We start from the raw sequence: 15297 nt of genomic DNA, 5'->3' as shown, positions 1-15297 counted from the left end.
TTAGAATGTGTTTTAATGGAAGTGCTTGAGCTGCAAAATTCAGATCTGTATTTTATACATGGGGATTGCTCTGGTTTACAGCACATGAATAAAAGAGGTGGAGGTCATTGGTGAAATGTGGTCTCTGATAATCCTTTACTATTATTAGCCAGCTTCCAATTTAAAAACACTGATCCTTATGAGAACAGGTTCATTTCAAAAGTCTTTCAGGATTTTACAGCCTCTGCTCTGATTTATTGGTGTAACTGACTCATGGTGGGACCTTTGTCCAAAGAAGACAGGAGTCCTCATAAGCCCGGCTAGCTAAAAAGTACAAACTGAGTTTGACTTGCCATCTCCAGTTCAGTCTCTGGTGAGCCAGCAAAGACGGTCAACTTCTGTTTCAGATGTTTATCAAATCAGACACATCTGCTTCTGTGGCAGATCTGACTACCTGCAGGTGAAATTCAAAGAGAGTTTAGCCATGCTTTCTCTGCCCTCTCCTACATTCTCAGTAGTGGTAACAGTTGTCCTGAATCTTGCACCATCTCTGCTGGCACAACTGGCTGATGTAGACATGTAACTGTAAGGATAGTGAAAAAAAATTTTCCTCCAGATGTGGAGGAGGCAGATTGAATGATGGTTGAATGATGACAAAGGAGTGTTTTTTCCATCAGACTGCAGTGGCTGTAGGAGCCAAGATGCAGCTTGCTTTCCTGTCTGAAAAGAGGGATTATACTGATCAGAATGTCATAGGAAGCTGCAAGTGATGCATGAGCACTCACCTTATCTTTCTCAGCAAGGGAGATTGCGTGACAGCTGCAGGGCTTGTCTCGGTAAACAATGGTTCACAATACTTAAAAACTCTGCAACATCCTTAAGAAAACAAGAAATCTCTGGGTTTTCTAACAGTGGGACTGTGGTGGCAGCGGTTAGATGAGTTTCACAAGGTGGTGGTGGGGCACAGGGCTATGGCTGCATGACATCGTGCAGTGCTGTGTGGGGTAGCTGTCAAGGTTTTTGAGGAGGGGAGGCAGTGTTACGGTAGTGTTTGCCCTGGTTGGTAGCCTGCTGAGGAAAGCCAAATCCATTCTTTCCACAAAGTCCTGAGCTGTGTAGATACACCTTTGGTCCTGTTGATCTCAGGCGTGGCAAGCGGACACGCTCGTGGACATGTATCCATATCCGACAATCCTGCAGCACTGTGGCATCTCCTCTTGCTCTTGATCAACCATTGCCATTGAGGATCTGCAATGCTGTATGTTGAGTCAGCATCCCTTGAGGTATATAAAAGACGTGTAGATGTGGCACTTAGGGACATGGTTTAGTGGTGGACTTGGCAGTGTAGGTTTACGGTTGGACTTGATGATCTTAAAGGTCTTTTCCAACCTAAGTGATTCTATGATTCTGTGTTAGTTGGGGCTTGAGGTCTTGTGGTGGTCTGAGCAATAGGAGCCATGCTGAAGAGGGAAGACCCTCTCTCATGTTACATGACTTCTTTCCCACTCCCCCAGCCTGAGGCCTGGGGACTCACTGAGTGGAAGTCTCCTGTCGCTCCCCTGGGGCAGATCTTGATTGAGCTTCTGCCTGCCCTCCACCATGTGCAAATAGGAACCCAAGTGAAAAGGCGAAGGGGCCAAAACTGGCCTCTCTGATGGAGCAGAAATACTGAAGAACTGTACAAATGGCCGAACTGGGAATGTGACTTGCAGTCCTTCGATCTACTTCCTCGGGGGGGGCCCCAGGACAACTTAACAGCACACTGTCCCATACTGGAAGTGAGCACTAGTTCATGCTTATTATCTGTTTTCTTTATCTGGGATTGAATCCCTGGGTTCTTCCTGGTAGATTGGTGTGTTTTGCCAGCTGCTCCAAATTAATAGTCAAAAAGTAAATAAACAAGCAGTCACAATTGTACTTTTGCAAAAATTAGGTTTAGACTAAGTTCGTTCTTCTCCATATTGAAACAATTTAGCAACACTTGTTTTGAAGAAATGATTAAAATTTGGGAAACAGAGAGTCAAGATGCTTGGTATGCATTAGCAATAGTTAGTGCTTCCTGTATATCACATGCTTTACAGATAATTAGGCCTTGATGCACCAGCCAGTATCCCAAAACCCATTTAACAACTGAAAGCACTGAGACACTAAATAGTTTCATGATTTGCCCAAGACAGAGGACTCCAATGTCAGTGCTATTGGGCACTTGGGACCATGCCTACATCTCCAGATGTCATTTCTCTCTTGGGAAGAAAGAAGCTCAGCAAGGTCAGTTCAAGGACGAGCTGTAGGCAGTGAGGGGAGATGCGCAAAATCATCTAGATTTGACATAACTTCATATGATAACATGTCTAGGTTACTATGATTATTGTGATTCCTACAGCTCTGTGAAGGTACAACCTGAGTCTTTGGTTCTTTTTTTCCCTTCAGGGTGGTAAAGAGCAGAGCCTTTTCTTCTGTCTCCTTCTATTCCTTGGTAGCTGAGAGATAGGACTATTCCGTCTTTCATGATACCAAGAGAGAAAAAGTCTTATTCTTTCTTCTTGCAGTCATCTCCTATCCACATATTCTTGGACAGGTTTGAGAGGGACATGTGCAACTCTTTTGCTTCTTGGATCTCATTGAAAGGGAATGGCTCACTGCAAGCAGCTATCACAGTGACCCTCAAGCCGCTCATGGGTTAGCTCGTTGTTTCTCTCATCTGAGGAGAAGTTTCACAGACAGGAAGAATTGACTGAGTGGGCAGGAAATTAGTTAGAAACATAGCTGGAAGGTAAAGACTGCTAGAAAAGAAAGGAGGAGTGGGAAGGGAGGTGAACGTGGGGTCAGAGGGGTAAACTAAATGAAACCATGAAAATGAGACAGCTGGAAGAACATCCGAGTTGGATTTGGGTATTGAGGGAAGACAGAAGGAAACTGCTGGTTTGGCCCATTTTGTAGAAGGGCGCATACTCTGCCAACAGCCTTCTGAGTCTTCATAACTGTGAGTGGAGATCAGACATTTAAGAAGGCAGTGAAGCTAGAAATTGCAGCAGTTGGGATGAGGACATGTTTAATGTACAATTAAAGATTTCAATGGATCAGGTTAAAGAAAGAGAGAATACCAGTAATGAGGTGGAGGTGGTGATGGGAAGACAAGACAGCAGGGTGATATGTATGTGTAGGAGGAATTCTTGAGTAAAGCCAGCTTGATTTTTTTGGCCTCATGAGTAAAGTTGAGCTCTGAGTGCTGACACATTTGTTTGCTCAGCTCTGCCCGCGCAGCAGAAGATTTCCCCTTCCCCTGATAAATTTGCTGAATTGTGGAGTGGTTTTGTGTTGTGGAGGCTACTTTTACATCTCAGCATGGGGTAGGAGTGAAAGTTATTTTCCAAAGACTATTGCACTAACCTGTAGTGTGATCTACAACAGAGAGCTAAAATTTAAAATGAGGCTGATACTAAAATATGATTCATTGCCAGTCTCATAAAGATAATACTGTAATTTGACTTTAACTTCTATGCATTCTTGGAAGTGTCCACACTTGCTGCGTTTGAGAAGACAGGTGGTAGCATGGGTAGTCATTAGCCTTCTGATCTTTGGTTACAGCCTTGTTTGCTTTGTCTCTCATGGGTTCTGGTCGGTGACCCACGCAGAATGGAAACTGTGGCCTCGGTCTTAGCAGGCAACTGTCTACTTTGTGAAAAATGCTCTGAATACTGAGGATAATTGAAGCAGAGGATGGTCTGAGATGGTAGGTCTGATTATGAAAAGGGGACATTTCATCAGTCTATACCAAGAAGACAGCCTGAAACCTTACCTTATGTTATTTATATCTGTTGGTCATGGTTGGGATCCAACACTGAGAGTCTTCCAGGCTAGTGGGTGGTCTGAAAAAGATGTAAGTGGTTGAGTACTTGCAAACTGGAGTATCTGCCAGTCACTATATGTGGTTTGCCCTGTTCCAGCGCTGAAGCAAACCAAAAGGGGCGGAGATTGAACAGTTACAGAAGTCATGGCTGTTGTCTGGGTCTCCCCAGGAATGCTGAAGTACTCACACACAGTAATGAAACATGCCATGAACTAGTAAGCTGAGTTAAGAGAACTTATGAGAGACCATACTGAGGCAGTAAGGGAAGCACTCAATGTGTGGTCAAGTTAACACTGCACAAAAGTAGGTCTGAATATCTGCAGAGCAGGTATTTATTCCCACTGAGTTTGGCAGGCCCCAAGTGCTATGTGTATGCCCTACTTCATCGCACAAACTTCTACTGTTGAATCAGCTTATTTTACAGGGGCTTTATGTAATGTATGTGGTTCAGGTGGTCTTTTCTGGAATGGGGTCCCTCGGAATCTTCCTTCTTGTTCAGCTTCCCTATCTTCCTCCTTTAACGTCTTTTTATGAAATCTTTGAAGCTTTTCAGTGCAATCCTAGGATACGAGCATGGTTAGATAGGAGCATGGTTAGTCTGTATATGTAGGTATACCCTTATTTTGCACAACGAATCCTTGGTCCTGTTTAGTTTATTTTCTTTTGCTCCAGACCAGGAAATCCATACTGAGAATTATTCCGGAAGAGGTGTTCTTGAATAACACAGTGGTTAGCCATGCTCTGTGCACCTAGCGATGCCTTTGCAATTTCAAGGCATGGCCATTTAACCTCTCTGCTCTTGAGTGATGTGTGCTGGATGCACAAAGCTGTTACAGCCTGCTGGAGTTGGGAGCTACAAGTGGGCTCAAGTGAGATGAAGCAGTAAATGCTGTCCTTCAGACAGGGAAGTCTCAACTCACTGTTTACATACTTCTTTCCTCCAAAACACACAGTGTAAGGGTGAGGTGGGGAGCAGCTGGTTTTGAGGAGATGAAGGCTCAAGTATTACCAGGTTTACCACATCTTTAGAAGCTGATCCAAAACCCATCAAGCTCAGTGGAAAACAGCCAATGATTTGAAGAGCCTCTGGATCAGGCCCTTAAACTCAGCTCCTGCAATTTGGCACGCCATCCTTTGTGCAGCTGACTAATCCTCGTCCCAGTCCTGTACTCTCAGGAAGCCGGTGCAGAGCAGCGTGTTAGCAGACTGCAGGGACCACCCTCCGAAATGGCAGAGGGCCTCTTTTCACCTTGTGTTATGCATGCATAATAGCCTGAGCACAGCTGTGTCTGCAGACTTGTATTTCCTGCGAAGCTTTGTCTTCTTTGCAGCTGGATACCTGAACCACCTTGAGCTGTGGAGGGAGTTGCAGAGCTTTAGAGGCTCTGAATCAGATGTCTGGCGATGGATGGTGTTGGAAACTATTAAACTTTTGTTCGCTGGTCCTTGTGTGGAGGAAGTGAGAGCATGGATCTTTAACCCCCTGGAAATGATTAGAGATGAGAAGCACAAAGGAGGCCTTGATGAACATTTTGCCCCTAAGCCATGTGGTTCCTAGCTTTCCGGCTCCTGCTGCCGACATGCAAAGCCAGGGCCTTGGTTTTTAATTTTTCATACTGTTTTTAAACAGATACTTTTGCAAATGTAAACATGCCCCAGCACTGAAGGTTTCCAGCCAAATTAAAGAGTCAGCACTGGAAAAATCAGCCTTCTGAGAAAGGTCAAATACAAGCAAACTCTGGAGTTCATTGGGTCCATATGTGTAAACTTCAGCTAATATGGGATAGACCCAGGGCAGCACTTACCTTGCCGAACTGAGCTAGTTTCAGAATGAAAGGCTGGAACTGTCCTTAGGGATGCCTGTGGTCCGAGCAGTAGATTTGAATGTGTCGAATGAAAAAAGACCCATGTCCTGACTCTTGGTTGCATTTCCATTCCACTTTATCCCTTCCCTCTTAACAGGAAGAAAGAAGGTTGGGAAGGAAAATGTGCCGTTTGGCATTAATTCTGACAACTCACACTTAGACATTCTTATCTGGGACCATGCTGGGTTTAATAATCTCCAACTACATGCCTATAAAAGCTTAATTTTGCTATGAGGATGCATGCCTTGCAGCCTTTAATTTAATAACCGGGAAGGGTTTCTTTGTAAGTTGTACCACCTGCAGTAGTAATAGAAATCAAGACACTGCCTGTTATTTCTTGGGCTTGATTGACATTTCAGCCAACATGGAAAGATTCAAGCCACCTACTGCCTTTAATTTTTTTTTAATTATTTTTACCTGTAATTTGTCAGAGCTTGCCATTAAAAGGAAGAACTGATGAGTGTACCTCTCTGAAGTGAGAAGCTTTTGCTTAGAGCAGCAGATGAAGAAATATTCTTCCTGCCACTGCACTGTAATAGTGGGTTAGTTAGTAGGAAAGAGTTGGTAGGAGAGGAGGTAAAATGACAAGAGAAATTATGGCCTAAAAGCAGGATCTTTAAAAGGTATCATCATTATATAGCAATCCCCTAATCCCACCCCCGTCAGCCAACAGAAATGCCAGGAGATCTGCAGCACATGTCAGCCGGCTAACCTGCCTGAAAGGTGTTATTGTTGCTGGTTCTGCTGCTTGGCTCAGAAATGTCTCTGCAGCTAAAGAGCTACAGGAAAAGAAGACAGAGCCCCATTAGTTAGGAGGATGCCGGAGGTGAAACTGCGTTGCCTCCCTGGTGCTAGTACATCATTAAGGGTCCCAGAGGAGTGTAGGAGGTGGAGATGCTTGCAGGTTAGACGGGCTGAGTTATTCCTTAACTCATGCCTTTTCATTGAAGAGCAGAGGAGGTACACGTGTTGTGTGCAGTGCGACAGGAATGCTGAGAAGGGCTGGAATCCTCCAGCTCCTGGCGACTGGGTTTTTAGATTGTGAGCGTGGAGGTGTCATTGTCGGAGAGCCCCTGGCAGTGTCCGGTTAGGCGGGGCGTGGGACCAGGCCTGATGGTGTCCAGCTCCATAGTGAGGGGGCTTAGGAGCTGTTATGAAGCATGGTGGTGGTCAGGGCAGAGGCAGAAGCTCCATGACAAAATTCTGCTTTGGGAAGTGAGGCAGAACAAGTGGAGTGTAGGGACTTTTATATGTGTTTTCTTAAGGTTTTGATAACTGACGGGCTTGATTAGGTTTCATCCATCCCTGGAGGGAGAAGGGACTTGAAATTGCTCAACAACTATCCCTGCGTCAAAGGTTTTAAGCTGTTGCACATCTGTAATCCTACAAAGGATGCCAAGACAACAAAGGCCTTAATGAGATTCCTCATCAGCGTTGTCATCTCACCCCTGTGGAAAGGGGTACTAATGCCTACAACAAAATATTCAAACCTGACTGCCTTCAGTGAGATTTCTCAATTTATCATTGGGGGTAGAAGATGACAATGGAGCATGTTTTTTCAGAGCTCTTTTGAACTGGTCTGAACCACATCATTATTGTTATGAGTCATCAGGTCATTGGCCTGTATGTGGCTAACCTGTTGGCATGAGGCCAGAAGGTATTACCTTTCATGTTGAGCCTCTTGGATCTTCAACATGCAGTCCTTGAATGAGCCAGGGTTACTTGTCAACAGGTCACAGAGGGATTACAGATATACTGATTTGGTCTCATTTGTGCCTTGCTCCCTCAGATATTTGGTATCCTCCATGTATTTAACAGCCAGAGTAGTTAACAGGTGGAATAAATTCGTAAGAGAAGTCCTCACAGCACAGCTGGATGACTTTCTGAAAGATATGTATTAATCTATCCCCAGTTATTTCATGCCGTAAAGGTGTAAGGTGAGAGGCTGAAATTTTGTGATCCGTGATACACACAAGGTCAAAGTTGGTAAGTGTATTGAAAGCTGGAATTCTGGGAATCCCCTAGCATCATGCCTGAGAGTACCCTAAAAATAGTAATTCAGCTTTTTCTTTAAACAGGTGTATTTTTTATTACATCAGGACTATCTGCCCTAGATCTCTCAATTGATGTTGTGTTAATAGATGCAGCTTCTGGAAGAGCTTTGTCTCCATGAGCATAGTGGAGCCAAATCAATTGCTCTGCATTTAACCTGTGTGATTGCAGTTTGGACAATTTCCTAGATTGGCAAATCCAAGCTAGTTGATAGAGCCAGTCTCAAGCTTATGCAGTCTCGCAGCCACAAAGATGCTGTGATGACCCCCACCCCCAATCTAAATTAAGGAGGATTTAACTGATAGGGAACCCACATGTTAGGTAAAGTGAGACCTAGAAGAGAACCCTGAAAGAGAAGGTAAAACCTGTCATTGGAGCAGCCAGGTCTTCAGTGCAGATCACTTCTACTCTAACTTGGTTTTCAATCAGTTGACCCCATCTTCTCTTTCTGGAGGGCAGCAGTTTCCCTTTGCTTAGCACAGAAGGCAAAGCTATGGAGGTACTACAGCAGGCAACCTAGTCCCTATACACCACTTAACCCTGGCGCTGAAGATGGTTCCCCAGTTTTAACAGAAGTAAAATTGAGCTGCTGTTGTCTCTGAAACCAATGCTGGCACTCCATCTTGGATGTGAAAATAACTGCTGAGACAGCCCTGCGTTTATGTGCGGTTTTTTGCACGTTCTGCGGAGAATCAGAATAAATAGAAACCCTTTAAATAGATTATTAATTAGCCTTCTGACAGATAACTCAGTAGGAAATCCATTAGTGGATGTCCAGGTAAACTCACTGCTTCTAGAGCAGCTTTATTGTTTTCTGCTTTCTCATTTTCGTTGCAGATCTGAAGCCCTGGGTGTCGAATTTCACCTATCCAGGTGTGCATGACTTTTCTCAGCTTGCACTGGATGCCAACAGGAACCAGCTCATTGTGGGAGCAAGGTAAAGATAATCTTTTAATTAGCCCAGGGTTGCTGCTCAAGCTCTTTCCCTTCAGGTTCTGGCTTCAGAAGAGAGTGTGTTTCCAGCTTATGTGGCCATTCTCCACCTCAAAAAGAAAGCTATAATTTATGTAGAGGGATTTAGATTCCTAGTATAATTGCAAAGAGAAAATTACTAGAAAATTTTTTTTTTAAGTGCAATCAAAATGACTAGTTAATGGAGCAGAATGGTGGCATCTCCCTCGGCATCATGAATGTTAGAAGAGTTATAGTAAATAATTTTGCACCCTCTGCCAGCACAGAGTTTGACTTTATGGTTTATTTGCATGGCCAGACTTTCCCTCTGTACCAAGTTCATCTACACACCTTTGTATAAGTCATAATGGCAGTGTAAATGATTGCTTTCTTCTCTTTTAGAATTCACTCCATAACCTCTTTGCTTCATCTTGCTGATGTAGCCAGATCCTCACCTATGCATTTTGGTGCAACTGTCTTGTTTTGGCCCATTGTATATAATCAGTGTATATTTTCCTTTGTTTTCAAACATTATTTTTATTTAGGATGCCATAAGAGTAGGTTGGAAACACACAAGATGAGCATAGGCAAGCTCTAACAAATTTAGAGCTGCATTTGTAACAGGGAGAAGAACTATGGTTCAGTGAAATAATATACGTCAGGAGTGGTTGAATCATGAGCCCCAACAGCAACTATTTTTTGTTGCATAATAAACAGATAAGACAACCCAAAAAGAAAAGACTAAGCATGGCCTAACAAATCAGTTTAAGTATAACATTTAGAATCAGATAACATTGTGGTAGCAGTCTCTGCTGCTAATGAAAATGGAGGAAGAGACTGCTTTCTTCCCAGGTTATTCAGCATTAGAGGACAGGAGGTGAGGAGCAGAGCTGGAAGAACTCATGATACGAACAAGAGAAAAGAGCAAGATGTGTTGCAGAGGGAGAGTTTCTTGCTTCACAGAGGCAACTGAAGTGTGATTTAATATGCATTTTCTGTGTGTATTTGTGCAGTAAATAATAACACTTACCTTCCTGTAGCTGTTCAAATTGCCAGAGGCCCTCCTGCTTTTCATACAGAAACATTTTACTTTTCAAGCTGCAGCTTTACCTGTGCTGGAATCTTTAACTAGCAATTATTAATATTTATTACTTCAGAACGGCATTGCTTTGGGGACAGCTGTGAACAGTGCCTTCTGCCAGGCATTGCACAAACACAGGCACGTCGCTCTGAGGAATTTATGGTTTACATAATTCGGCTGCACAGCAGGTTTCCCCCTGCGCAGACGCTGCTAACGCTGACATGCTTCACCCCTGCTCAAACCCCAGCGACGTGTCCTGGAGGGAGTCTCTGTCTCCACAAGAGTTTGTACGAGTGTGGTTAGACACAAGGCTACAATATCATTATAAACAGGGGAATGACAGCAAATTTGGCTTCCCGCTGGAAGTACGATATATTGCAGTGTATTGCTTCACGAGGAAGCAGTAACAAGTATTTATAGAATTTCCTTGGAAAAGTCAGTTTTTATGAAGCGCTACCCACCTGACTGGGAGACTGCAAGTTTTGATGGTGCCACACGGCTCTGCCGAGCAATTCTTGATAGAGTTAATGGAGACGTCATTTCCCAGGGTGGTTTTTTTGCGTTGGATAGAGGCTTGGTGTGGGGAAAGTGGGGAGTGCCGAGCCCTTTCCCTCTTCACCATCTCATTTCCACCCTGTGCGAGGTGACAGGGAGAGGTGCCTGAATATGGGGGTGTGGATGGGGTCCTCGGTGCTGCACAGCTCTGGGTGCGCTGAGCTCCTGGAGCTGTGCCAGAGAAATGGGAAGGGGAAGTAAAGCTTTTTCTGCTCCCCCCTTCCCTGATAAATCCACACCTTGTTCTGGACTATTTTTAGGGGTGATTTTTTGAGTCATTAGTTGCTCGTGCACCATCTGCTTGAATTTGCAAATGAAACAATACCTCAAAGAGATAGGAGCTGTCTCTATCCATCTCTACAGGGTGTAATTTATGAAACCTAAATTTAAATGTTAACCATGTTTAAATGTGCTACTGTAGATCATATTAGTAGTAACGCCAGCTATTCTGGGGTTGTGGAAGGAGTTTGGGATCAGGGTGGAGTTTATAAGTACTCCCACTTCTCAATTTCCTGGTTAATATCATTCTCTTAGATGATAGCGTTATAAATTATTTCAGACTAGTTCTTTCTGTCTATTTAAAAGCAGTATGACCTCACCACAGCATCTCTTTGGCTTAGTTCATCCTGTGTTTCAAAGCTTCACAGAAAATGCTTCCTAGAAGAAAAGAAGATCCTGGGGCTCACGAGGGTTTTTGGTTTCAGGAATTGGACACAGCGTGACTGAAACTGTAAGAGGTATTGAGGGCATGCCATGCAGACAGGGAGCTGGAATAACACGAGCCTCAGATTTTTAAGCTTTACCCTTATCTGAGAGCCCTCCCCAAGTGACTGGTGCTGTCTGAGTGCAAACCAGAGGAGCTTGATAACTCCACTGCACCAAACACCTGCCAAGTCAAAATCCCAGAAACAAAAGAATTAGTTTCAAAAGCCCACCATGGTTTCTAAGCAACGTATTTACTTGTCACATCATTTGTAAAATCCAAACACTTGCAAGTAAGGATATGAATAGTTTAGAACATTGTAAATCTCACACTACCCATATTATGAGCCACATTTCATTAAGTATAAAAACACACATTTCAAAAATTCATAACCTTCATTTTGACTTGTAGTTTGCATGTTTTGTTTTTGTTTTAAATGTAGTGTTAGTGTTTTAATGTACTGTTTTTCTTCTGTGAATGAGTGATTGTTTTGAAATATTTGCTGCTTTTTTCAGCTCTTGAGTACATGTGATTACTATTTGAGCTTATTTTAATGGGAGGAAAAACAATTTTCTAGACCTCATTATTACTGAGAAAAAAACTTGAAAATATGATCTGAACAGCTCAAAAAACAAGACACATAAATCCCCCCATGCATTAAAAAACTGATGATTTTTGGGAACTTGAATCCTGCTTTTTCTGTGCTAGCTATCAGCAATGCCATTTTTGTCCAATTGTCCTGCCTTTTTGCAAAACACTTTCTTCTTTTCATCAAGAATAAGCCTTGAATTTTTCAGACCTGAGAAAACTTCCAAGTCAAAGCCAATAAAGGAGCTGAAATGGAAACTGATTGCAGCCTTGACTATGTAGAAACTTCCATCCCTCTCTAACAGCACGATCTGGAATGCTTATTGTCTTTACTTTCAATCTCTTTCCCATTATTAGATTTCAGATTTAACTCTGCTATACAGCATTCCTGGCGAGCAGTTTGCTTTTATTAGCAGAGGGTCTATTTGCTCTACCTAAACATCTGAAATCAAAGAGTAATGGTGAGGAAATGGGTGGCAGTTTCTTGCAGATTAGTGTCACATAATGAGCTATAGTTTTGAATTATAGCCACAAGTTGTATATATGCCGCCATGGCAGAAGAGCCACAGAGGAGATTATTCTGGTACCAGAACAAAGGCTAGGAGACTGGGACACTGCTCTTTTGTCAGTAATACAGCTGGTGAATGGACTGGGAAGAACAGCTTGAATGAGCTGCTGTATAATAAATGTTTTAACAAAGGAGATAAGCTGAATTTCCTAACTCGATGGGCAAGCAAAAGAGACCCATGTTAAAAAGTGGAGACTTAAAAGATGAAACTGTTTGAATTGATGGTATCTGCTTGCTGTAGCTCAGGGTCAGATCTAGACAGAGTCAGTAGCCATGGAGAGCAGCAGCCTGCCTGGCAGCCAGACAGCTGCAGACCCTTTGCCTATGCCAGCGTGCCCGTGCTGTGATGGCGATGCCAGAGGTGATGGTGGTGGGGCAGGAGGAAGCCAGCTCGACTCTCCAACGTTCTTCCTTTGCCCTTACTCTTCCCTCCTTCCTTTTCCTGTCTGTAGCAGAGGCATGCTGGCCTTCTCCCATCCCCACGGCAGTGATTTCATCTGCATGTTGGAGAAGCTGTGCTCTGCTCTCTCACCTGTGCTGTAGGCAGGGTGCCCAGTCCCCGGGGAGTGTTGGTTTTGTGGAGGAGGTACACAGTGTAGCTGTGACATCCCACCTCCTCGAGGAGCCTTACTCCTTGGGACTATCTCATTACTGACTGGGCAGAGACAGGAGCCAGCAAAGAAACGATGATATGAAAGACCCTGCTTGGAGTCAAGCCAAAAAGCATGTTTCACAAGAGCTCCCTGGCGAGGAGAACATAAAAAGTTTAAAGGAGGATGGTTGAGACACCGTGTGACAATCTGGCACGGCAGCAAGCTGAAGGGAAACAGCTTGGACAACAGGAGGATGTTACCCAAACAAATGGCTGCACAGAGAGTGGCTGGGAAGCCCTAAGGGAAACATTTGACTTTTCCCAGAAGGAAACTGCGGGGGTGTCAGCTCCGGGCAGTAGCCTGCTGGGGCTGCGGATGCGAGAGGCATGGCTACAAGGGTTGGCCATTTGCAGCGAGTGGAGGTGTTACCGTAGAAAACCAGCCAGAAAGCGTCATGACCAGAAGTCCTCATAGTTCTGCAAGCCAAGAGGGCCGTCAGCTCCATCAGGAGATGGGAAAGGATTGTCTGTCATGGCTGTCGGACAGGGAGCTGCAGCTGAGGAGCCCTTGTCACAAATAGTCATTACCAGGAAGAGCCCAGAGGTAGAGGGTAGTGAGCAAAGGCAGCATCAAGGGACTCAAAACTGGCAAGTAAAGTGCACGTCATTCTGCTCTGCCAGACGTCTCTGCAATAAACGTAAAGCTACTAAGCTGCTGGTGATGCAAGTCTGGACGCTTTGACGGGTGTGATTTTCATACTTGATTTAGAGCTGAACTGAATGTGCCTGTTAATGCCAAATAGATAGGTGCAAGAAAGGAGATATGGTTAGTTTGGGGAACAGGGAAGGTGCTCTATGAACTTTCAAGGGTTGTTTTAGGGGGAGCACAGCAGCCTGGGTGCACCCCTTCTTGGCTATTATTGCTCCTGGCTGTATAAGCATTAAAACAGCTCTGGATCATGCAAGTTTAGGAGCTGAAGACTGAATGGAGTGACTGATATCCCCAAAGAGTTGCTTCAAGTTGCAGCTTGCAGAAATATGGCAAATTGTAAATATACTCCAGGACCCTCAACCAGCAGGTTTGACACCTTGAGTTTATTGAAAGTCTCCTGTGTATGATAGATTAGTTTGTCAGACACCAGGTTTCATGCAGATTTCTGGCTGAACATAGGCTCTTTCCTGCCTGCTTGGCTGAAAGCTCCAGAGCACTGCAGTAAAACTCTCAAAACCTGTGCTGCTTGGAAAATATCACTCTTACCCTTGGGCACCTTCAATCCTGTCCAGATCTGGACTGCCACTGAACCCTGAAGAGAGTAAGTCTCTGCAGATTATGTTGCCTGGGCAAAAAGCATTTTGCAAACCAGGAAATTCAGTGGCAGAAGTCAGGTCAGAGTTGATCCACAGATTCAGAATATCAGCTTTGGGCCTAAACCCTGTCAGAGTACTTTCTGTTGCCAAATGATCAGGGCCCCTCACCACAGGGCTTCTGTGAGGCAGGAAAGTACTAGTAATTTCACACTGTAGATGGGAATCCAAGGCCCAGAGGGATGAAGAGAGCCAGCCTGCCCTGTGATGCTGAGACATGTGAGTTTATAGTAGATCTGAAAGGTAGTGCAGTGCTGCACCTAACACAGCTACTCCTGCAGTGAGACTACGCTTTCTGAAGGTTCCAGTCAAAGTCTGCACAACCTCAGAGGTCTCTGCACTGGAGTAATGTGGACATAGTCAAAGCTCTTCTATGGACTCACAGAAAACATGTGGCAGAGGTGAGATTTGGACCCTTTACTGTTGTATTTCCACCTGGTAGTTTAATCACTTGCCCTCAGCCTTGCATCTCCAAAGAAGACGTAAGTCTTCAAAATGCTCATTAAAGTCTGTGAGTCCCATATGCTAACACTGGGACAGTGGGGCTTCAGCATGGCTGAAAAAGTTGTCTCATACAGCACGGAGAGACTAACATGCAAACAAGTTAACATTGGCCACGACCACATGGACATAGCCAAAGGTTAAATAGTCCACAGGCTTGTCCTGTTATCAGCGAGGAATGACATGCCATTTGTCCCTGACTACATGATTTGACTCTGCTTCTCTGAGACAAATTGACTGAGCTGAGTTACTGCCATTTCTGATGGCTTGCATTGGTATCGCACTGTCTTATGCCAGCTTTACACCCTACTAAGTCACGTTTGGCTGAGAAATTACCTTGCCAGTTGAGGTATTAATGAGGACGTGAGCAAGCAAAGAGCATGATAATGTTTTTGATTATATCCAGATCGTAGGAGGGTAGCTAAAAGCGCTGCTGCAGAGAAGCCTAGAAAAACAAATACCATCCTTTCTCACTGTGATTTTTCCTATCAGACAAAAGAATGCTCTAATTAAAGTTGCATCCTTGTATCGAGGGCTGGAGGGGGGGCAGATAACATGGTGATGTGAGAAAAAAAGGGAGAATCAGTCTCTGAAATTAACAGAAACTTTCAAAGGACCACTGATGTTTTTTAAAGAAGCTGCCTGAC

General features: G+C 44.1%; 1 protein-coding gene across 5 annotated transcripts in view; it reads left to right on the top strand.

Annotated features, from left to right (window-relative positions):
* Positions 1-15297, top strand: part of SEMA5B (semaphorin 5B) — a 281859-nt gene that overhangs the window by 148615 nt on the left and 117947 nt on the right. For all 5 annotated transcript variants that reach the window (XM_030018532.2, XM_030018529.2, XM_030018530.2 and 2 more), the window contains one exon: positions 8584-8683. In XM_030018532.2, coding sequence (XP_029874392.1) covers positions 8584-8683 — 100 coding nt within the window. The remainder of the gene's footprint in view (positions 1-8583; positions 8684-15297) is intronic.

This window comes from Aquila chrysaetos, chromosome 6 (assembly GCF_900496995.4).
Source record: "Aquila chrysaetos chrysaetos chromosome 6, bAquChr1.4, whole genome shotgun sequence".
In the NCBI taxonomy this organism is placed as follows: Eukaryota; Metazoa; Chordata; class Aves; order Accipitriformes; family Accipitridae; genus Aquila; species Aquila chrysaetos.
Note: the sequence above shows the minus strand (reverse complement) of the source record. Positions and strands in the feature narration are given on the sequence as shown.